The sequence below is a fragment of the Grus americana genome, chromosome 5, assembly GCF_028858705.1.
Source record: "Grus americana isolate bGruAme1 chromosome 5, bGruAme1.mat, whole genome shotgun sequence".
In the NCBI taxonomy this organism is placed as follows: domain Eukaryota; kingdom Metazoa; phylum Chordata; class Aves; order Gruiformes; family Gruidae; genus Grus; species Grus americana.
In genome coordinates, this window is record NC_072856.1 from 44,982,960 (window position 1) to 45,006,711 (window position 23,752).

General features: G+C 44.8%; 1 protein-coding gene across 5 annotated transcripts in view; it reads right to left on the minus strand.

Moving 5' to 3' along the window:
- Positions 1-23,752, minus strand: part of AREL1 (apoptosis resistant E3 ubiquitin protein ligase 1) — a 42,866-nt gene that overhangs the window by 17,460 nt on the left and 1,654 nt on the right. For 2 of the 5 annotated variants that reach the window (XR_008577290.1, XR_008577291.1), the window contains exons 2-20: positions 19,227-19,481; positions 17,999-18,058; positions 17,119-17,345; positions 15,194-15,431; positions 14,051-14,220; positions 13,791-13,971; positions 12,829-13,076; positions 11,010-11,087; positions 10,364-10,505; positions 9,834-9,955; positions 8,003-8,078; positions 7,518-7,627; positions 6,813-6,992; positions 6,539-6,664; positions 6,214-6,343; positions 6,069-6,127; positions 5,796-5,885; positions 4,631-4,806; positions 3,410-4,452 (exon numbers count right to left, since the gene is read on the minus strand). Coding sequence is in view for 3 of the 5 variants with exons in the window: in XM_054826850.1 (XP_054682825.1) it covers positions 4,350-4,452; positions 4,631-4,806; positions 5,796-5,885; positions 6,069-6,127; positions 6,214-6,343; positions 6,539-6,664; positions 6,813-6,992; positions 7,518-7,627; positions 8,003-8,078; positions 9,834-9,955; positions 10,364-10,505; positions 11,010-11,087; positions 12,829-13,076; positions 13,791-13,971; positions 14,051-14,220; positions 15,194-15,431; positions 17,119-17,345; positions 17,999-18,014 (2,472 nt within the window). In the remaining 2 variants the exon portion in view is untranslated. Of the gene's footprint in view, positions 1-639; positions 4,453-4,630; positions 4,807-5,795; positions 5,886-6,068; positions 6,128-6,213; positions 6,344-6,538; positions 6,665-6,812; positions 6,993-7,517; positions 7,628-8,002; positions 8,079-9,833; positions 9,956-10,363; positions 10,506-11,009; positions 11,088-12,828; positions 13,077-13,790; positions 13,972-14,050; positions 14,221-15,193; positions 15,432-17,118; positions 17,346-17,998; positions 18,059-19,226; positions 19,482-23,752 lie in introns of those variants that run through there. The other 3 variants (XM_054826851.1, XM_054826850.1, XM_054826852.1) reach the window with 3 other exon arrangements.

Sequence of the window (23,752 nt, forward strand, 5' to 3'; positions counted from 1 at the left end):
TCCAGCCTCAGCTTGGCCCCCTTCCCATGAGTAATACTGGTCATGGCACATAAAGACATGCTCACATGGTTTGCTATGTATCATTTTGCTCATGCCAGGTTTGCAAAGTCACCCACCTTTTAGTGCCCTGACCCCAACTCCAGCAGCTCTTGACTCACCACCTCTGCGATTTCCAGGGTACACTGGAACTTTGGTTTCTGGATTCCTCATAACGCTCACCACTGCTTTATCTAACCTCTGTCTTCTCTGAGTCCAGCGTAAGACAACTTTATTTCTACAGGGAGCCTCTAAATAGTACCATGACCCAGCACAATGCTACAGAGACAATCCCTGAGGCTTACATACACTGCTCACTCTCTTTAGCTAGTGCTCATGGCTTGAAAACCAGAATCAAGCCTAGATGCTGGTTTAATAATACATGAGAACGTCTGCCTAGTTACGTGGTGGAACACACGTGGCCAGCCAATGCTATGCTGGCTGAAGATGGGCTAAATGTTCATACAGCCTAGGAAACAGCGTTTTCATCATTTTACAGGCAGCAATGCTAATGGACACAGAATCATGTTGCAGAATCTTCTCAAGTTTTAAAGCTATGACTTTAATCCTTAAGCTACCAAAAAAAAAAAGAAAAAAAAATGAATAAGAGTCCAAGGGAAACCAGTGATAAATTGAATGCTTTTAAGCAGAGCTGGGAACAGCTCAAGCTCAGAGAATCACAGAAATTGGATATTACGCCTGACAGCAACAAGCTGTCAACTTCCTAATTACTCCATTGTTTGTTAGCACAGACACATGCAGGTACACTGCTTCCACCCTGCTAGCTGAAAGCATTTTGTACAAAAACTTAAAAATGTGCAAAGGAGTCAAATGCCCCCTCTTCTGGCTTCAAACCCTCTTGACAGTACAGTGAAGCACAAGCATCTCAAAGAGGCAGGTAATACACAGTGAGATGAAAAAGTAATTGCACCAACTGCATTATTAATTTACATTAAATTAATGTAAAATAAAATTAAAATACTTTCTGGCATTACCAGCTGCTTCAGCCCATTTTCCAGTGTACTGCAGAAGCCTGTGAGCCTCAGCTCAGAGTCCTGCCTCTTCCCAGAAGCTCACAGGTCCTGGGCTCAGTCAGGCATCCTGAAAGGCTGCAGGTGGAGAATTGTCCTCTCTGCCCTGCAGCAGACCTCAGCGAGACACCCAAAGACCTGGAGAGGCCCCTTGCCCATGGACAGCACTAACCAGTTTGATTCCCTCTGTGCAGCCCTGAAAGAACGCTGAGCTGAGAAGGCAACGTTTTAAAATATTTTATTTATTATACAAACTATTTACAAAATCAGCTACTACAACCACAGGCTTCCAAATTTTGGCTGAACTCTGCCAGAAACTCACCAGAGGGAACTAGGATTTGACCTGTATCATCCACAGCTCCTGGTTTCTAAAAACATGCAACATGGCCTGCAGGTACAGGCTGAAGCCAGGCCCTCTGCACCTCAAAGCAGCTTCAGGAGACACGGAACCTGTCTGAGATGATACCAGGATCACAAAGATTTCTACAGAAGGGTCTCTATTAAGTGAGAATAAATAAAGGATAAAAAGAAAAGTAACGAGCCTCTGCCAGAAGTAACATACAGTACAGGTGACCAAAGCACATCCCCATTGCCGGTGTGAAGGGCAGCATAAAAAATGACTGCACTGGGAAAGGGTACAAAGCTAGAGACAACTTTAGAAACATTGTGATGGATCCCAGAAACATAGGAACAGCTAGGGGCCTGTGGAAACAATGGGGATGGGTTTAGAGCACCCATCACAGTTCTGACTGCACTTGTGTTAAGAAGAAAGTCCTTGGCATCTACACAGCTGCTGGGAAGCGTGGGGTGCTGGCTGCAATGCAATGAGAAGCATTTAGGAGCTCTTTCCAGCAGAGGAAGACTGCCCAATGTCCAACTACTTCATCCTCAGAATAAAAAAGTCCAGCTCAAGAGAAGAAGGGAGAAGAAGGGAGAAGATTCCTGAGGAAGATGTCACTGGTGGAGTTGGCCCATAGCTACAAGGCTGGAAACATCCTCACCAGGTGAGATTGCAAGACAAGGCTGCAATGTGGGAACAGCACCAAGCTATGCCTCCCAACAAACAGGAGTTAAGCCGAGCACCACCACCTCCTCTCAGTCTCTGGAGGAAGCAGTGAAGTGGTGGCATGGAGAACACAGGAGCTGTAACTCTACTGACCATGGAAGCCATCTGCAGTCTAAGTAAAATGGTACCATACTCTCCACCCAAAGGAGATCAGGACCTTGCAGAATGGAGCCTGCACTAAAAAAGGGAGAACAGCCACTACTAAAGTGATCTGTCGGAGCACAACAGTGGCAACTCTCAAGCTGGCAGCCTCCCAGCACCTTGGTGCCAGTGAGGGGATGAATTCACAAGGCAAAGAAATCCCCAAGTAGTCTCAATGCTCAGCTGGCTGCTTTTTGGCACCAAAATGGCTTATTTTTTTCTGTACAGAAGTAACACAGCCCAAGAATGGCTAAAATGCTGCCTTAAAAACATTTTCTAGATGTAGAATGTTTCCCCAAATTCCCAGTCGATTCAACTAAGCTATACTGGAAAAGCACACACAGTTATCTTAAAATATCCATACTGTGCAGAAGTCTGCCCAGATCAGCTTGAGGACAGCAGAAGGGGGCTGAAGAGGATGATGTGACTTTTTATGTAATACAGTGTTCTAAAATTAGCTCAGGGATGCCAGTCTGAGACTCCATTCTGGAAGAAGTCCAGCGATTCCACAATCCAGTGAAAGCTTACATTGCAGGCAACAGCAATGCAGGTTTGCACTTTGACTCCTGACTTGAACTGTCTAAGGGACTGTTGACAACTTAAAAGATCTTGAATTTTGCTTCACTGAAGAACTCATCAAGATTCCCAGATCCCCCTTCCCTTTATTTCCCTGGGAAGGGCTGACTGGACTGCCAGCAACAGCACACCCCAACCATAAGCTTACTTCTCACGCTGGTCTGCTCCCCCCTCTCCCCACAAGCCAGACAACGGCAAGTGTTGGGTGTTGAGCGATCACTTGAGCAAAGTTCCAGTTAATGTTTTGTGCTGGAAAGCCAGCAGCACTGAATGGAACAGGAGTAAAGGAGAGCTGAAGAAAGAAGGTAAGGAAGATTGGGAGGACAGAAAGCCAGCTGCTCTCCAGGCACCAGCACCCCTCTGGAAACACTGCCTGAAATGCAGTAGAGAAAGAGAAGCCTCAGGCTGCTGCGTGATAGAGGTAGAAGCCAAGACCCTGTGGGATGCCGAGGTGGAGGTACCACATTCTGCCCAGTACCATCACCCCAACAACAAACGCAAGCCCAGTGCACGCTGTAGCTGCTTACTGACCTGTCACTTAACTACACAACATACATACCCTGAAGGTGAATGTGGGATAGGCATTGGTGCTCAGCATTGAGGGATCACACTCATGCCCATACTCTCTCTCCTGAGGAAGCGAAAAGAAGGCAAGGGCATGGGACAGCTTCCTGTGCAAAATCAACTGTCAGAAACATTCAATGGAGGAGAAACTCCTCTTCCAGTTCATTTGCAGAGGCTCATTACCAGCCACTGCTGGAGAAGGACGCTTCTGCTGCTGGACCCTGGCGGAGGTAGTACAGGATCACTGTCAGGGTCAGCACTTGTGCTCCGATGAGATTGTTCTCCCCTTTGGGTTACTCCCTCCAGTGGATACTGCCCATTTTTCTCTGTGGCACAGGCGACAGCAGCATCCAGAGCAAGATGGAGAAGAAGAATCAGAAACCCTTCTGGGTCAAGTGCTGAAAGGATGCACAACCCTACGCTCTTCATGAGTCAGAGTTAGATGAGCTATCACGGAGCATCACTGGGGGAGTCGAGCCAAGACACGGAAAGTTACTAAGGCTTCCCATGAGCCAGGTTTCCAGCAGAGCTCCATGCTGGTCTTCCCTCTTCCTCCCAGAGAGCTACGATAACAGCAGCTCAGCAGATCTCCTGCACCTCTCTAACTTCTGCTTATGAACTTCGTCTTCTCACAAAAGGATGGGTGTACAGGGTGCAGAGAAATCAAGTGCAATATCTCCTTGATGAATGCACCACAGTCATTTTGCTGTTTCACATTGAACCAAAGGGAGAATCAGGGAAAGGGAAAAGACGAGCTCTTGATGACATATTTGACGGAAAGGCCACGTGACATCTTCCGGATGACAAATTCCTTTACATGGAGTCTTCGCTCTGCTTCCATTGCCCATGTGAAGGCAAGGAGAACAAGCAGAGGACTGAACCTGGGTCTTGCCACAAAGAGCCAGGAGGCTAAATGGTCTCCTGGAAAGGGGAAATCACAGCATGCCAAAGCCCTCACAACCCTCACTGATAGCTAGCTGCAGCATCTTGTGCACATCTTCATAGGAGTCGTAAGTAGGGAGGCACAGCTGGTTAAAACTGTAAAACAAAAGAAAAATTCCATTCAGACTAGAGGGGACCACCCCTTCAGCTGCTTTTAGACGGGTTGACATGAGCATCACACATATAACATGTTACACACTGCTTGCCACTACAACTAGCTGGTGTCGTTCCCAAAAGCACAATGCAGCAAGTCCTACCACCCCCGGATACTTGCCAAGTGTGGGCTGTCGGCAAAGTACTGTGAGTTGGAGCTGCAATTATCTGGAAAGATGGACAGAGTGCAGCAAACCCTCCTGGGGGCAGCTGGGAGGAACCAGTTGTGAACTGCAAGAGCCTGGCCAACTCTTCCTGCGTAAAACTGGAGACCACGGTCCAAAACCACCTCATGACCTGTTAGGAAACAGGAAAGGTACATCCAGGTCAATCAAGCAAATCAAGAAGCATATAAGCAAGTTGCAAGAAGATCAGTCAATTGCCCTTGCAAGTGAGTGCTCTACTAATCATCAGAATTTTTTTGTTTTACCAGAGTGACCCAGAGAGGCAAGTATTACATAGCTGCTTCTTATCAGTTAAGAGATGTCCCACGTTACTACCTCCCACCAGTCTTTCCCTTCAAGCAGAAAGGCTTCTGCTCTCCCTACAGAGATTTTATTTTTAGAAATACCTGCATAGGCAATGAGGTAGGTTTACAATGCAGAAGCTCATTTGCTTCTTGCACTATGCTCATTTTCTTTTCCACATCCTCTGGCACTTTTGCAGGAAGGTGGAACCATCCCAGTGTTTACAGCTAGGTTTTACTCCCAATCTCTTTTCATCTTGGGTGCTTTGGCAGCTTCCATTATTTTTCTAAATGAAGCTGCTACCATTCCCATACCCTTCCCACTGGGAAAGGCAGGGAGGAATGGGAACAATTACAGAGTACAAATTTAGGCTACTACATCAGTAGTCTTTACCACAGCACTGAATTCCAAACACTCCATGTGGGCTGCAATCACGATCTTCAAGCATCCCTTAAAGATAAGTATATCACCACAAACGTCTTGAATAGCAATAATTCCCACCAATTCCTCCTGATTCCCTGCTGAACTGTTCTTAATTAGTGCTTTGTTGGACTTTCTTAAAAAGACCACTGCTGCTGATTTTTTTCCTGCTGGTAACTGATTAAGCATCGTCTCTAGTCAGCCAGGCTGAAGGATATCTCCAGGGGGAAACATTATTTCTTAATGCGTACAGTCCTACTCCTGACCCCTGAATCTTCCAGTTTGTCCTTCTGGAAGCCTAATTTCCAACCAAGAAATCTGTTCCCTGTTTAAGTTGTCTTCTGCTGTAGTTGGGATAACTGGTTTCAGCAAGCAGGAGGGAGAAACCCTTTCACTTACCTTCTCACGGAAGTGCCAAGACCCTCCTACGACTACAGCATGTGCCTTGAAGTCACAGACGCTGATATCTCCAGTACCGCACATAAGCAACTGAAAGGCAAGAGACTGCAGTCAGAAAGTCAGGAGCCCAGGAAGAGAAGCAACTGTGCAAATTACAAGTGTTTAAAATGCTTAGAGAAGAAACATTTTGGCTGTATTCCAGATCCAGAAACTGCTTCATTTGTCACAGAGTGGGAAAGTCAGGATAGAGATGCTTAGGGAGGCAGCAATTACCTCAAGCTCATTCTCATCAAAAATAGCCAGGAGGTTCTCAGGAACTAACTCGTTAAGACCTGGAAGAGAAGAAGAGAGAAGAGCAGCAAGTGCTATCCCCTGGGACATAAAGGCAGGAAGGAGCAGGAAGCAGACAGCACGTTACCTTTCAGAAAGTGATCCACCTCCTCCCTAACCTGATTGGCCAGCCTATACTGTGCAAGCAGGTTGAGATACAGGATTTTGTTTTCGTTGGTCACTGGTACTTGAGCCCCTCCTGTCACCAGTTCCACCACCTGAAAACAGGAGAACACTTGACATGTCACCAGCAGCATTCCTCAAATCTGAACTTCCAACCAGAATAAACCCAAGCAAGGAGCTACTGTCCAGAGTAAGCTCAATTTTCTGGGGCACACAGCAGAGTTCTCAGCCTCCCCTGCTAAAGGCAGAAGGAGTTAAACTGTCCCATCTTCAGGAACTGCCTCCCTCACCTTCTCCAGTTGTCCTGTTTTGCTATACTTCTCTTCAGCAAAGACCAGATCCATCTCACTCACATCGTTGTTCAGTATGAAACACACTTTGGATTTATAGAATTCTGGGTCATCTGTTTCAAAATACTGTGTGAAAGAAAAAGAAGTCGGGGACATGGAGGGAAGAAAAAAACCACATACATGGTTAACCAGGACTCTGGATCTGCTTCTACTACATCAACGTTCAACCTCTCCCCAGACCAAATAGGTTTCAGATGAGGCTGAGGAGCTCTACCTTGTAATGCATACGAAGTCCTATGATCTGAGCCAGGAAGGATCGGGTGAAGCGAGCTCGAACCAGTTGTTTGTAAGCAGCTCCCAGAGATGATTCATAAAGACACTTTCCTACTAGGCGGCCTGCAAATTCATACACTTTGAGTCGTAAATATGTGGGACGCCCTGGATTTGGATGCACCTGCAAAGAAGCAGCAAAATGAAACATCCACCTACCAGGCAAGACTAGCACAAATAGCAAGTATGGGACCAGTTCAAGTCACTGCATCTCTCAGGCTGCCCCAGGAGCTTTAGTGTAATATCCTTAAGCCAAGCAACAGAAATAAAATGCCTGAGCATGCCTACAAAGAATACAAAATGTTTCACATGCACGGGCCAGAAGCTGTATGAGAGAGAAATGGATTCTGAGACATTCAGACCCAACACAACCTCTAGATACCCTGATGCCACCTCCTCTTGCCCAGAAATCCAGCCTTCCTTGCTGACTGGCCACCCTCTGCTGTTCATCCAGCCAGTTCTTTGACACTTCAACACATTAAGATCATTAAGCAAAGCTTTGAGAAAGGCACTGAAGTGACTGTGCAGGCAAGCAAAGAATGGGTAATGTTGCACACCACTTAATCAATTTGGCAGCAGCATTATTTAACCAGCAGCATGTCAATGCACATAGTTCTGTGCATTCAGCATAGGATATCTGCAGACTCACCAACGCCTGGTTGTTATCACTAAAGCGGGTAAAGAGTTGATTGGTGGTATCAAATAACGCCTTACAGATGAGCTCAAACCACTCTCTGCGTGGACCTCCCCAGTCCAGAGCTACAAGATAAAATAAGCTCAGTGATTCATGGGTCATCAATTCAAGAGTCTCATGCATGCTGCTCAGTTTTACCTGACATGAGAGCTCATCGCAGTGAACAGCTCTATAGCAAAAAAGCAGTAGACAGAGACTCCAGAACTCTAGGTTCTGCACCCAAAACTAGTCCTAATATTTTTTATTTGGGCCTCAGGTCCCTGTGTAAAGTAGGGATAGGATAGCACTGGCAGGATAATTCACTAACATCTGTGAGAAAGCAAAAGGGCTGGAAAGCAACAAAGGATAGACATACTACAAGAAACCAGAATTTCAGACTTAAACTACTTCACCATCATTCCTTTCACTTCCTCCTCAAATATATCCACAGGATAACTCACCTTCTTCATCCTGAAAGATCACTTCAAAGTTTTTGCTCCAGTCAGAAACAGAAAAATTTCGTGTTGCTTTAAAAGACTGCGAAAGAAAAAAACAAAAAAGAAAATAGCAGCAGCTGTTACTGCTTGGCACCCCGTAACCAATATGCAATCCTGCACATGTGGATGGGCAATTTAAGCAACACAAAAAACCAGGGAACAGTCTAGTACTCTAAAGTATAAAACTGAGAATTAGGAACTCCTAAGGTCTAATCCTTATTTGTCCAAAGCCACAGAAACCAATTCCTCATTTTCTATTATGAGATACATTATCCACATAAATACAGCTCATCTTAAAACCAGCGTGAGGTCTTAGCACAGCACAGATGTATCCCTCTCAAGACTGCAGTACAGTATTGTTTAAAGTATTAAAATGTCTGTGGGAGGGAGCAATTTCTGTAAAGCACTGTCAGCCCACGAATTAGACTTAAAAAAAGGAAAGTTTCAGAGAGCCTTAGAAAACAGCTTGAAGGGTTCACTGAGTTCATACTTAAAAACAAGTCACGATGCAAAAAAGTAAGAAAATATTTCAAGTGTCTAGAACTTCCTGTGTCCTGATTCTGGATTCCAATTAAAGAAAATTTAAAAAGCTACACAGCAGTCCTCATACAGGTAGCTTTGGCTTAGCTTATCTTCAAATAGGTTAGAGCATCACGCCAGTCACACCTATGGGCTAAACACACTGGTCACATTCATTGTGCCTGTCAACCTTGGACACTAAAACTGACATTTATTATTATTATGGCACTTAATTTATTTTGTCTTACTAGGCTGTAACACCAGTGCTCATGACAGTGCAGGAATTTTGAAAACATCAGGAAAAAAACAGTCATGGAAATACTGTTTAGAAGTGAAGTCATTTTGCAGCAAACTTTTAACCAAAATATAATCTCGTAAACACTGCAAGCTCATACATGCAAAAGATATTCCAAAACACAGATTTACTGAGTCTAAATCCAGGGAAATCCTGGCCACTCCTGCTTTCCCCAGAAATGTTCTTTTCCATCTTTATAACATTATTGTTGCAAGACACATGTGGAAACAATAAGTCTGGATAACTGCCTGCCCTGCATACACAAGTTAAGAACTGTATTATATGAATAACTCAAGTTCAGTTTCAGAAATACATCAGCTCAGGTCAGCATCGGTGAAGACTTAACTCAAGGACTCTACAGAATCTTTTATCATCACATTGAACCACAACTAGAAGCCTGTCGATGCAAGTTTCATGCATGCAGCTCAGTAACACCTGACTTGAAGCTTATCTCACTGAATGGCTCTGTACCAGAAAAACAGACAGACAGACTCGGGAGCTCTAGGTTCTGCTCCCAGATCCGGTCCAGGTAGATAGTCTCTCTCTGGGCCTCAGGTTCCAGGGCAAAGCAGGGAAAGAATAGCTTTCCTGCTATAACAGATTTCCTGCTTTTCCAGGCTATGCATGCATTTACCCTAGACATCTCTCAGGGCTTAATTTACTCTGCGACGAGTTCCTTAAAAAATTATCAGAGCTGAAGTTTCCCAATTACTTAAGAAATTTATCTGATCTTAGTGGCTGTAAAGAAGGAACACAGCATCCCACACAATACCAAACCTGAACACAGAGGAGCTACCTTAAGATTTTTTTTTTTTCTTTCCCATCTCAAGCTGTCTACTGGCATCTGCCTTGAAATGGAAGGACTAATCGTTTATAGCGTGGTTGCCCTAGCACATGCCAGCTTGGATTTCTTCAGGCACTGAGCAGAAGAAAAAGGATGAAGGAAGCATTTGGCTTCAGCAAAGTGACCTATACACTCACCGACTCCAGCAGACAGTGACGGCTGACCTTCAGCGTGACCTTTGAATGAGGTCTTTTCATATGCACCTGACGTAGCTCTCGCTGAAAGAAGTTCACTTTGTCCTGGAAGGTCTCCGAGCCTCCTGAGAATAGTGACAAATTGGGGTCAGGCCTGAGCTGTCAGCATCTTGAACATCTAGAAGGCATTCCTAAGACTAACTGCACAGGTCAGCTTTACAGCCCAAGGATGAGTTTATTACAGCAAGGTTTGGAGACAGAACTCTAAAGGCAGTTTGCAGTTAGTCTTGCTGACATTCAGATACTCACAGGTGCACTTTCAAAGAGCCTGACAGAAAATGCCAAACTGAAAAGGAACAGCTGGCATGATGAACACATTCACTGGAAGCACCAACAGGAACAGAACATGAGACTCCAGGAATGAGAGTTCTCATCAGAGGTCATTCAGTGCTGGCAATCTTTATTCCCCAGGAAAATGAGCAGACTCAAGTGCTAACTTCCTGACTACTGTACCCACCTCACCGCCCCTTTACCTATGTTTTTATGCAGAGAGCGAATGAAAGTGGCTGCCAAGATGTTCCTCTCCTTGCAGCTGAGCTCCACAGGGGGTTGGATCCCATCATCCACCACCAGTGTCAGTAATTTGTGCACAGGGTCAGGACCAAGGTATGAAAACTAGCAGCAAAAAGATGCAAGGGTAAACCCATCATGCAGAAGGCACAGTATGTTCAGTAGACAGAGCAACACCACCTGTGCTCTAAGACTTTCTCTGCTCACCCATGCAAATGCAGTTAACAGGAACACTATTTCAAGCATCCAGACTCCAGTTAGGAGGCTGCTTCAAACTTCACACCCTAGCCTACGGGCTTCAGTGGACACAATCACAGCATTTTAGCAAGGTTATGAGGAAAATAAACAACAGAAATGCAGAAGAAATCAAGATTTTTGCCTAGCATTGGGACAAAAGGCAGGAAGGAGTAATACAACTGGCTCCTATTCATAAATATTAGCAGAATTTAGGCACTGAGAGGGAATTCCAGAGTTGAATTTTACACAACAAAATGTTGCTCTGTGGGTGGAAGCCCTTCTTTCCGAAAGGGAAAAATCAGACTGTCATTGACAAGCACCACAAGCTAACAACATGGAGGTGTGGTGACAGGTACATGGAAAGAGGCTCACCTTTGTGCCAGGACATACTCTAAAGGTGAAAAGGCGCCATGGAATGATCTTCAGGTAAAATTCTTTCACTGAGAATTGCTGAGTAACCACAAGGAAAAGAAAATGTTAAAAGGTCACACATCTGTTAAGGGTTGTCCCTGAAACACAAGGCACAGAACAGATCCATAAGGCCAGACCTCCCTACAACTCCAGGGACAGGTATCTGTAACATTTGGTGACATCTTCTGGCCCAATATATAAAAACCTTTAAAGCTGTACAGAACTGCAAGCAACTTGTCAGTAAGACTTTACTGCATGCATTTATGACCTGTGGGATCCCAGCATGACCTGGATTTTACAGCAGTAAGCCATTGTGTTCAGTAGAACATCACCAGTCTAACTGGAAGGTAACGTTAAGTATGTTTGAGAGGCTGAATTCAGGACAAGATTGTAATGCATTGACAAAACGGTTTTCCAAAAAGTCACACTTACAGAACTATTGCTACTACTCCCTAATTTTCACAACCGTTTCAAACAACTTTTAAAAAGCACTTGCAACTGCTAAATCCAAGAGATTCGAAGAAACTTCTTCTCAGTGTATTTCTGCCAGAACAAACTACTAACTGTGGAACTATCGCCTTCTGGAGAGCAAGCTAAGATGAACTTTCAGCATCTTTAGACAAAACACAAAACCATTTCCTGCACAAGCCTGTTCTAGCTGCAATGATCAGGAAAAAAAAAAAGAGAAGCAGCATTTCTCCAGAAACAAAGCAAATACGAACATCAACCTCTTAAAGAAATAACAGCATAGTAACAGTTATTTATCGTACAGGACAGATGGTCTAGGTATATAGAGAAATATGCAGGGATACAATTATGCAAGCATCAGAATCACATTAACAACTTCAGCACCTAAAGGGAACTTGCAACAGAACCCAGTTCTGGTGATCTTCTTTATGACGTAATGCAATCGAAGACAGTACAGAAGTCCAGAACAATACCCCAAGGTTGAAAGGATGCTGAGTTCACGAGGACCCAGCACTCATTCCCAAAGTCAGTTCTTACAGAGCTGCATGCAGCAGATTTAGAAATCTCTAGCAACACCCTCCTCCATCCTATAACTGTTTCACAGCCCTCTTTCTCTCTTTGCCAGGAAAGCAATTCCTGGATTAGTCTTTCACTTTGATATTTATCACTGCATTTTTCAGAATGTATTCAGATCACTACATTAACAAAGTTAATTTAAATTTATTAGTAGATTTAGCAGAATTTTCTAATTTCCCTGAATGCTCATAGGCAATAATAAGGGGTAATAGTTCCCATTAACATATTGTTACTATAAAAGAATTCTCAGTTTCTCTTGACTTGCTTGAATCCTGTTTCTTCTACTTACACATTTACCCTTTGTCCTCTGACCATTTTTTTTTCCTTTTCCTTTCTCTGAAACATTCAAGAAACAGGACAAAGACATAAAATCAGAGAAGTGTCTTCCTCTAAGTTCTGATCTATAGGTATCAGAAACTGAGAAAGGGAATTGCAGGTCTGGTCTGACCAGAGCAAAGGCAAGGCAAATAGAATAGATATTGAACAACCAGTGAAAAAAATCCCAGTACACTTTGGATCAGACCTAGAAAGACACAAGGAGTCCTAAAACTTCAAGAAGCATTTTAACGTTATTCTCAGTCATGAGCTCCATGTTTGCTGTCTAGCCTTAAGCAAACCTTTTCTAGCCAAATCTGAGGCACCTAAATCTGGAGCTAAGTTATAGGGCACAAGGAAACTCTTTAGTTGCAGCGTACTTTAAACACGCACTCAAAAGTGGTAACTTTGTGATATTTACCTTAGGTGAAACATAGCAGTACACTTTTTTAGGTTTCTTCACTTTCTCAGGGGTTTGGCTGTCAGAGGGAGAATCTTCATCTTCATCCTCAGTTGCGGTTGAAGGACGGCGCTGGGAGGAGCTCAGGTGTGTTGGTGGAAGTTGCCACTGAGTGTTGGTATAACTAGGAGCATCATAAAGGTAGGCTTCAAAGTAAATACTGACACCTGAAGTGGACACATTGCGTTCTACAATGTTCTTTTCATTCTCTGAGGGAAACAGATATAAAAGAGTTGTGTAAATCTTAATGGACACCAGAATCAAAAAGTAAAGAATCCACAGACAACCACCAAATTAGTTACTACGACTTTAAAGAAAAGGTTACACATCCAAAGGAAAACCTGGTCAAGTGAATCTCTGATAATGATAATCCAAGAGCGCCACAAAAAGATTTCAAGACAGTAGTTTGTCTGTCCTGGCTTCAGACAGTGACTGGTTGAAGAAAAAAAGGCATACGGAACCTCTCTCAGAGCACCAGCCTGAAGGCATAGCCACTTGACAGCCACATTGCACACTGGCTCACTCCTGAAGAAACCAGGAATTACAAAATTGTAAAAAAGCGCATAGGTTACATGCAGCGTTCTTCATCCATATACCTTAACCTACAATATACTGACTGGCTCACTTCCAGTATGGCTCAGATGCTAAGTACTAGCAAGCAATAAAAATTGCCTAATTTCAGAGGTAAACCTCCTGAGATAGGGGAACACACACACGTGCTTTTATCTGCTGATGGAACAGAGAGTATCAGCCCTGAGAGATCTCCCCTGTCAGCAGCAAATTCATTTACCTTAGCATTTTTCAATGAATAGGCATTCCTTGAGCAATTAAGCATGGCTAGCCTGCAGGAAAGCCACATTTAACTCTGCTACACGAGTGTGCAAAGCACCTGGAGAATGAATATTGAGTAGCTCTTGACTCACCGCTTAGAACAATGATGTCAAAATCACCATTGCTTATGGGCTGGTTCTGGTAGGAGATGCAGGCATGGAAACACCCCCTGCAGTGCAAGGTGAGTCGGAAGAACACTTCACAAGTCTGCCGATTGGACACCACAGACTTCTCAAAAACAATGTCAGAGCTCTCTTCTTCTTGAGGACCCAGCTAAACAGAAAACAAATTAATAAAGGGGGCTCTCTAGCTCACCTCAAGTCAAATAAGCAAGAGATGAGGTTGCACTCACCTCATGAATGGAGAGGCTGTAATTGTGCTCATCTATCAGGGACACAGAATTGCTGGTGGGATTGTCATACTCATCTCTGGGAACTATCTGCAGAGTGTGCTGCTGCCCACAGGTCAGCACCAGAGTGGAGAAATGGCAGACAATTTTGGTTTTGGAGGGAACCACCATCCCTGAAGCAGACAACAACAGTTTAGAGTCAAACAAATTCCAAGGTGAAGCTACGAAGAGCAAAGGAAAAGCAACCAGAGGCACAACACTGTTGAAAATGGATCAAATCTAAACATACTCTATGCCTCTACATTCAAAAAACAAAGTATTGAGCACTAACATGCATGGTGTGGTGCACAGGGTTTGCCTTGGGTCAGAAACTTAATACTGATAAAGCAAACCCAGTTACTAGCCCTCTCAAGAATGCTTTTTCCATCATTCTAACCTTCAGCTCAAGAACTTGCTCCTACTGCACATACAAAGTACAAGTCAGCTGACATCCAAGGAAACATGCAAATTCAGCTTATCAAACAAACTTTAGCCTGGAGGGTATCTGAGTCAAATCTGAGCTTCCTCTTTCTGAAGGGGCATCTTAGCAAGCTTTATATCTATTCACAACGCAATGGAATAGAGGTACTTTCAATGAAGATATACATGAAATATAAAAGATGCTGATTGTGGTCAAAAAACAAAAGTAGAAAGAAACGAATTTAAAATGGACAAAAAAGAAATGCTTTTAAAGAAGAGTATAATCAAAGGTATCAACGGCTCCAGGAGCTTAGAAAAATAGAATAGGATATTCAAAAGAGAAAGAGTCAAATCATGACAGCATTTCCAATTCAGATACAAATACCTCAATACTTTCACAAAAGGCAGTCTCTGACTACAAAATGAAGAACATGACAAGTGGTTAGTGAATTTAAGCAGCTCTAATGACTTATTCTGTAAGGCGGTTTCTATTTTGCCACGTACTGGTAGTCACAGGTATGTTTTAGTCATGGGGCTATTGCTGGGATCTACGCATGGCAAGAGGAAAATGGTGAAGGGTAACCCTTTCCCTGTCACCTACCTATTTTAGCTGGAAACACATTTACCTAACTGCCTCCAATTCCTCCAAATCTACTTTGAATTATTGGAGGGCCACTTAGACCTTACCTGGCTGGAACACCTTGTAGTAGGGGCTGTAGGCCACATTCAAGCCACCGAGTTTTACAGCGATCTCGTATCTCCCAGCCCTGCGCACAGTGAAGGCCACTTTCACCACATTGGAATTAGGCTCCTGAAGAACTTCCTGGGTTACAGGAATATCAATTGCTAGCTCCACGTGGCAGATGTGAACTCGCAGCCCCACAGGCCGGTGAGCAGGGAAGGGTTGCCCATTTTTATAGAATAACTGCATGGGAAATGGAGAAATTCAGGTCAGCAAAAATATGCAGTGCACAGAGGAAGAGAAAGCAGGTTGCCTTGGGGAAACAAGGGCAAGAACCTCAGCTCAGCAAAGGAAAAAAGATTAACAGCCAGCTCTGTCACACAGGCAGCGTTCTCCCAAGCAAACAGGGCACAAGCAGGCATTCAACAGCCCCATTCTCTTTTGTGCTGGGGTTCAAATGAGAGCCCTGAAAAGAACACGCCTCTAGGCATTTCTTCTCTGCACTGTTAGTGCAGTATCAGAGTAGAAACCAAGAGAACCCACTACCAAAAAGAAAAGAGTAAAACCAAAACCACATCCTTTCAGAGAGACAAGCAGATCCTATCTGTTTGTACACCTAAGCTCTGGAAAAGCTCTCACTGATTTGTTATAGAAAACAGTGCGGAGAAGATGCTGACCCAAGGAGCTGACCCAGTTTGTACTGATAAGAAGCATCAGCATGAAAACAACGTGCTAGTTAAAAATCACAGGCAGCTCAATCACAGAAGTGATCTGCTGGACAATTTCAGAAGGTAACATACCTCAACTGGTACTTCTTTACAAGGAAAGAACTACACCTTGAAACCCTACGTGTGTGGCTCTTCAAGAGTCAGCAGCTGGCAGGCCAGATCCTGCCTGCCCTGTGCAATCAGCCTGCAGTCGGCAAAAGGTTACTGTTATTCCCAGTTTCTAAATAAGGGAGGGTGTGGGGCCTGAAGTAGTATGTAACTTGACTGTCAGTGAAAGAAACCAGTGCATGCAACAGCTACTGTTGATGAATAAAGATCTAAGCAAATGGGAGACATGCATGAAGTGGAAGGGCACATTGCTGGTGCTGCCATTAGAGAGAGTCAGTGAGGTGAAGGGAATAAATTTAAACAGCAGGAACAGAACAAGTCCCTTTTCCCTCAGCTCTTTTCCACTGCCTGCCCTGGAGTTGGAACACCTTGCACACCCTCAAGCAGAAGGGTTTTCCTCACCTTCCCAAGAGGGATGGGTATGGCAACATAGCTGAACTTTTCTTCTTATTTTGATACCCTTCTGGGTGGGGAAGGTGGGGCAGAAAAGTGGGCACGTAAGCCCAGCAAAACCTGTTCAAACTTTCTCCATGTAGCTCCAAACTCTCAGTGTTCAGGCCCCTCGCCCATCTTATTTGTATACTTATCCCATTCCCCTAGACTTGGCCTCTTAGGATTGGAGGGAAACAAGAGTCCTTGGCAGGCTTTTCCAGGTCAGACAGAACAACACTCAATTTTGAAGGAACAGGGAGCGGCCATAAAGCTTTACAGCTCTTGGGTTGGTAAAATGCCCACTCCCACGCTCCCGACTTCAGCTGCACAACCAAAAGATAGCACCAAGTCTGTTGAAGGCAAGGCTCAGCCCACTCACTTCCCATTAAAGGAAGTAGTAGATAGAACATGCCTGGGCTCCTTCAGCTCTTCAGAGGGTTCTAAAGAGAGGGAGATAAGATTTTAAGGAGTGCAAACCTCAGATATGCACTTACAGAGTTCTGCAACACAGTTAAGGGGGGCAGAAGACATAAACAGACAGCTTTCCTACTCCTAAGTTACATCCAGCTTGGCCCCAACAAAAAACATCTGAAGAGCCCATCTCTAACTCAGACCTCTGTTCCTGCCCCCAAAGCTGCATGGAAACAGAAATATTCCCTTACATGCACTCGGAAGGCCATGCTATGGCCCACCTCATAGGGGTCCTTCCAATCCCAGGAGATTTTGCATGACCGGGGATCCAGGTAGTTGCCTCGCACGTAGTCATAAATAGTTCGCTCCCCTCGGCGTTCCCGGTCCTCATGCTGAAGGAAGCTGACTATACGTGCGGCAAGCTCAAAGAGGAACTTAATGGTGAAGAAGAAAGCTACCACAGATACCGTGATCCCACCTGCAGCAAGGAAAGAACAGAGTGGTTGCATCAGCATGGCTGAGTCAGGCACCAAAATCCCCTCTGCATCAGCCCACGATGCCTTTTATTAATGACATTCTACTCAACTGCAAATTAGGTGTTTAAGGCAGAAGCTATTGTGTGAACATTTATGGTTTGTGTTATGCTACAAGTAAGGTTAGATAATAACAAATCCCTTAAAACTCTGCAAATGACTGCAAACAGAGGAAATAGGTAAAGGTGGTACAGAGTCTCAGGTACGGCTAGCAGACATCCCAACAGAAGCATGGAATTCCCTTTGAGTTGCGAATTAGAACTACAGAGATTCCTTTAAGGAAAACAGTCATATAACCACACAACCCCTGCACATCACATCAAGGCTGGATTAAGAAGCATCACAGAGGCAACAACCCTGCACTAATTCTCGAAAGAAAAAGGGGATGGCTTAGGAATGAGGTCAATGGAAGGACTCTAGGAACAAGAAGAATGGTGGAGAGGCAAGTCTGCCAGGTGGAGGGCACAATGCAGGGTGACGGTAACTTCATGTTTGTTAGGTAGACTCTCAACTAACATGAAAGCAGAGGCTTTCAAGAAACCCTTCTAAAGCCTATGGAGAGGTCAACAAATACAGTGGCAGCCTTTCCTTCACTTACCAATAATGTAAAACATCAGGTCCCTTCGGTGAGACACACAGCCGAGGATCACAGCTGCATCTAGAACACAAAATAGGCCAAGTCCAGTCCAATGACTCTTCCTCACACGCACTGGCCTAAATTTAATCTATGATTCCTCAGACAAATGCCTATCAATCATCTATCTTCCTCTCCAAGGACATCCCTAAAGCATTATTGCATAAGACTGTGAAATATGCAAACAGCACAGCATGCTACAAGGAACAGTTCTCCCTCCATCACAGATTCCCATTCAGATTCAAGGATCTGTAAGAAGGACAACAAATTATCCTCAGAAACCAGTGAGAGCAGGCTCTGGGTACCGCAAGAAGGAGCTACTTTTTTGCAGGATCACCAACTTCAATAGCAATGGCCAAAAGCCACTCATCCAAACTCTCACACCTACTTGATTCTGCAAGTCACAAAGTTAACTTTTAGCCTGCCATGAAAGCACACCACAGAGCCACCACCAAAATGGACCCTCAACCAGCAACCTTAGAAGAAAAAAGCAATGGAATAAAAGGGTTGTGGACAAGACCATCCCCATTTGTTCAGAACAAACAAAATCCTTCTAGGGCAGAGCTGAATCCTTTTTTTTGCCCTGTAACTCTACTACGGAAAGTATGAATGCAACTGAAAAACAGTCCATCTGTATTTTCCTACTCACTTCTGCAAACTGGAGCCTCTCTGCTGAAACTTTCACTGATCAACACACAAGCAAAAACCTTAGGTTTGTACACTATTAAGATTACAACAATTTTTGGAGACGTCAATCTAGAATTAAGTTCTCACTGAGGGGACTGCTAAACAAACATGTAGTAAAAGACCACACCCAGAGCAACAACATGCTGTTTGGTTGATAAGACATAGCTGATAGATGGAACAAGAGCAGCAGCAAGGAACATGTGTGACAATTAGACAAACAATTTCGTATACACTAATGCATACAATATAGCTCGCCGTGTCACCATTCAGTTAGTGAGAAGCTACATTGTGCATTCAAGCTGCTTTTTCTTTTTTTTTTTTAAACAAATACAAAAGGGGAGTTATTCATCAGTCATCTCAACAGCAGCAGCAATGGACATCAGCATGCAGAAAGCTTAAATGAGGTATTTCCCCCCAACAATAGCCATGACTTTCCAGCCCAGCAAATCCCCTTTGCTGGCCTCCACAAACATTCCCTCCCTCCAACCAAAGAGCAATCACATACCTTTAGACAAGTGCCCATGTTCTAAAAGCCAAAAGGGGGGTACCCATTCTTCAGCATCCTTCCTCTTTGTGCCCAACACTGGGGCAAACGTCAGCAAGAAGAGGCCATAGAGAAGATTATCACAGAAACTCCTGGAACTCGCATCACAGAATCACTGCTGAAAGGTGAGGACCTGAGCACAGCAATTTCTTCCTCTTTGTGGAAAAGGGTTGTCCTGCAATGCTGCTCCCTGTAGCCTATCGTTTGCTAGCTTGCCTGGAAAAGGGAAAAAAAAAAAAAAAGGAGAGAAAAAAGTTAGACCTCTCCACTGTTGTCGACAAATCTAGCAAGTAGAAACACATGAGAGGCGTAAGATGCCAGAGTGTCACTAGACGTCAAATCCATAAGAGAGGTGCCATAAAGGTATCACTACTGACAAGGTGCTAGGCTTTACCATGTCCTCCACCTCCACTTGTCACAATCTCAATTCACTATATGACTCCCGAAACTAGCAGGTACCAGATGGAACAAAACAAATCCTGCCTCCATAGGTTTCATCTGGCTCATGGGTTTCACGGAGCTGCTAAGAACCTGCGTGCTATTCATGAGGAGTGCTAAGGATCAGGTACCATGTCGTGGTTCAGCACCACACAGCACTCACTCACCCCTCCCTGGTGGGATGGGGAGGAGATGGAGAAACAAAGGTGAAACCCATGGTGAGTTGGGGTAAGGACAGTTTACTGGGACAGCAAAGGAAGAGGAAAATAACAATACTTAGAATGTACACAACGGGTGATAACACAAGGCAACTTAAAATACTCAGCCCACACTCAGCCAGTCCTGGAGCCACTGCAAGCCACCCCTCCCCAGCTGGCCCCCTTTTATGGGAGCATGACATCACATGGACCCCTGGCCAGCTCAGCTCACCTGTCCTTGTGAAAATTAACTCTATCCTAGCTGAAACCAAGACACACCACTTCCAGCCTTCACACCCCACAAAATGCCATGTACAATTCTGATTTTGCCCAGGGCTATTTATAGTCAAGCCTAAAAAAAATAAAAATACATCTTTGAAAGTTCTTGGACCCCAAAGCAAGCTAGGTATTTTTTTTTTTGGCTGCTGTGGTTGTTTTAGGTATTCAGGAAACTGGTATCCTCATAAGGCATTTCAATTTCAGCAGCATTATCCACTAGATTACAGTTTACTGTCAGGATTGAGATAAAAAAATAAAAATCTAACAGCAAGGATTGACGCAGCACACAAAACCCAGGACATAGGTGTGGTGGGTTGACCCTGGCTGGAAACCAGGTGCCCACCGGAGCCGCTCTCTCACTCCCCTTATTCACTAAACAGGGGAGAAAAGGCGTAATGAAATGCTTGTAGGTCAAGATAAGGACAGGGAGAGATCACTCACTAATTATCGTCACGAGCAAAACAGACTGAACTTAGAGAGGGAATTCATCTAATTTATTACTAGGCAAAACAGAGTAGAGGAATGAGAAAATAAAATCAACTCTTAAAACACTTCCCCCCACCCCTCCCATCTTCCCGGGCTCAACTTCATTCCCGGCTTCAACCTTCCCCCCCTCAGCGGCACAGGGGGACGGGGAATGGGGGTTACGGTCAGTTCATCTCATGGTGTTTCTGCCGCTTCTTCATCCTCAGGGGGAGGACTCCTCTCATCATTCCCCTGCTCCAGCATGGAGTCCCTCTCACGGGGTGCAGACCTTCAGGAGCAAACTGCTCCAGCGTGGGGTCCCCCACGGGGTCACAAGTCCTGCCAGCAAACCTGCCCTGGCGCGGGCTCCCCTCTTCACGGGTCCACCGGTCCGGCCAGGAACTTGCTCCAGCGTGGGCTTCCCACGGGCCACAGCCTCCTTCAGGTGCCTCCACCTGCTCCGGCATGGGGTCCTCCACGGGCTGCAGGTGGAATCGCTACACCCCCTCATCCTTCCTCCATGGGCTGCAGGGGGACAGCCTGCTTCACCATGGTCTTCACCACGGGCTGCAGGGGGATCTCTGCTCCGGCGCCTGGAGCTCCTCCTGCCCCTCCATCTGCACTGACCTTGGTGTCTGCAGAGTTTCTTACATCTTCTCGCTCCTCTCTCCGGCTGCAAAAGCTCTCTCTCCCTAAGTGTTTTTCTTCTTCTTAAATATGTTATCACAGAGGCGCTGATTGGCTTGGCCTTGGCCAGCGGCGGGTCTGTCTTAGAGCCGGCTGGCATTGGCTCTATCAGACACAGGGGGAGCTTCTAGCAGCTTCTCACAGAAGCCACCCCTGTAGCCCCCCCACTACCAAAACCTTGCCACGCAAACCCAACACAATAGGCCAGAAGAAAAGCCACAGAGCCTACACAGCCGGTATCTACTCATTCAGAACACAGATTATATAAAGGAGTGAAAATGAAATGAACAGACCCAGGGTCACCACAGCAACCATCTATAAAGGCAGTCACTCTTCTGGAGATGCAAGTGATGCGCTGCTCCTGCCTGCCATACCACCGCCTCAGCTGCCACTTCCTCCTTACTCCCCCCTCATCTACCTTCCTCTTCAGATGTCTCTTATTTCCCTCCATCCCAATAATCACACAGATCTGGCTGCCTTTGCACACTTCCACTGAGCTCTTTAACCCATATGAAAACCAAGAGGTAAGTCTGTGCAGAGCTCTTTGATTGCGCTGCAGAAGCAGACAGACTCTCACTGTCTTTTCCTCCCCCACATCTCAAGGAAAATCCCACCCACTCAGCTATTTTTTTCTTTCCTCTGCTTGAGCAAACGGCATTGCAGTCCTCAGGGCATAAGTTCTCATGCTCCTCCCAGATGAAGCTTCAGGATTCTAAACTCATACCTCTGTGTATTAAGAATCACAGACCTAGCAATTTCCTTGATATTTTAGTTCTTTCACAGTACATATCCAAGATGTGCTACAAATGCCTGGTTGAAACTCTGCTCCAGCTTGGCCTGGCTGTGGAAGGTGTGTGGCTCCTCCCCACACAGCTGAGGAATTTCACAGAAACTTATCAATATTTGGGAATCTATGAGATCTCCCTCCAACACCTTACAGAATCAGTCTCTTCATGTCACTCAAAAAACATCATCACAAAACTGGCCCTGCAGGTTCATCTACCCAAGCTATTTCTGCCTCAGTCCATAACTCTTTCCCTTCTGTAAAGCATACCACAAGTCACACAGCCTCTGTCTTGAAAGCATAAAAAGAGAAAGACCCATAATTTCAACTACAAGGGTTTTTAAGTTAATTGAAGCCTGAGTCTCTTGAGCTGGGTTGCAGAATTTAAGCACTCACTGGACACAGGGAATTAGTTATCTCCCTCAATCAGCACAGCAACTTCTCATTTTATTATCTCTACATGAAGTGGTAAAAAAGACACCAAGTCAGGTGGCCACCAGAGATAAAGCGGCTGTCATACAATCAACTTCCCTCTAGCATACACACTGCCAGCAGCTGTAAGGATGCTCTTGCACCTGGGATACAATGGGGTAAAGAACCTAACTGCGAGTAGCTGGTATCCAATATATGTTGCCACTCGCTTATCAGAATGCAGATCTAAATTAAAATAGTATCTGTGCTAAGAACTGCCAGCTAACAATCTGAGAAATGAATTCTGAGAATCAGCAATATAAGGTGCCATCATGGCTAGGCTGGGGAAAAAAAATGCTGAATTGTCTGACAGGTCTTGGCGATCTTGATCCAAGGACAGAGCAAGCAAAGGTCTCCTGCCATCTGCAGGGAAAAGGGGGATTTGGAAAGCTTCACCTTGGTTTGACTCAAGGAGAAGTACTGGCATAACTGGGATAGACAGCATGGAATCATAAAATAAACTATATTAGTGCCATTGCTTCTCTCAAGTCAGCAAGGAAAGGAAGGTCAGTACTGAGAATACATTTTGTTTGTATTACTGCTGCTGTGAAGCCAGAGGAACACAATGCAAAGCTCCAGAAGAAAGCACAAGTGTAGCTGCACATACAAAAGGAACTGTAACACAGTAATGGCACGGTCATGCAGCTACAGCTACAAAGCCAGCAGGAGCATGCTATACAGAACTGATTTACTGAGGTGCTAGGAAATCTGTTGTGCCTCTTGGGGTTTTTTTGGTGCACTGATAAATTTAACTTCCTTTCTTCTCTCCCTTGAGAAGTTTCAAATTAAGGAGGAGGATGGGTTTAAAACCTTTCTGCAGGTTGATGCTATCTCATGCAACCAAGATGAGAGAACTCTTCATCTCTGTGCAGACCGTCATCTCAACCCACGTGCACAAATGTCCACCACCAATGGTACATGCATCTCATGCCACACACAAGACGACAATTTTCTTTTGAGTGAAAAGGCACAGTATTTTCTCACACTAAGCAAAGCATGCACAAACCAATAAACAGGAATGCCCATGGAACCTAACTTTAAAATACACCCACAGAAGGCTGAAGAGTGAGCACAAAAGGCACTGAGCAGGCTCCAGTATCAGCTGTCGAGGACAAAAGCCACATCAATGGCCAGTGTCCATACAAAATAGTCATTCTCCCATCAGG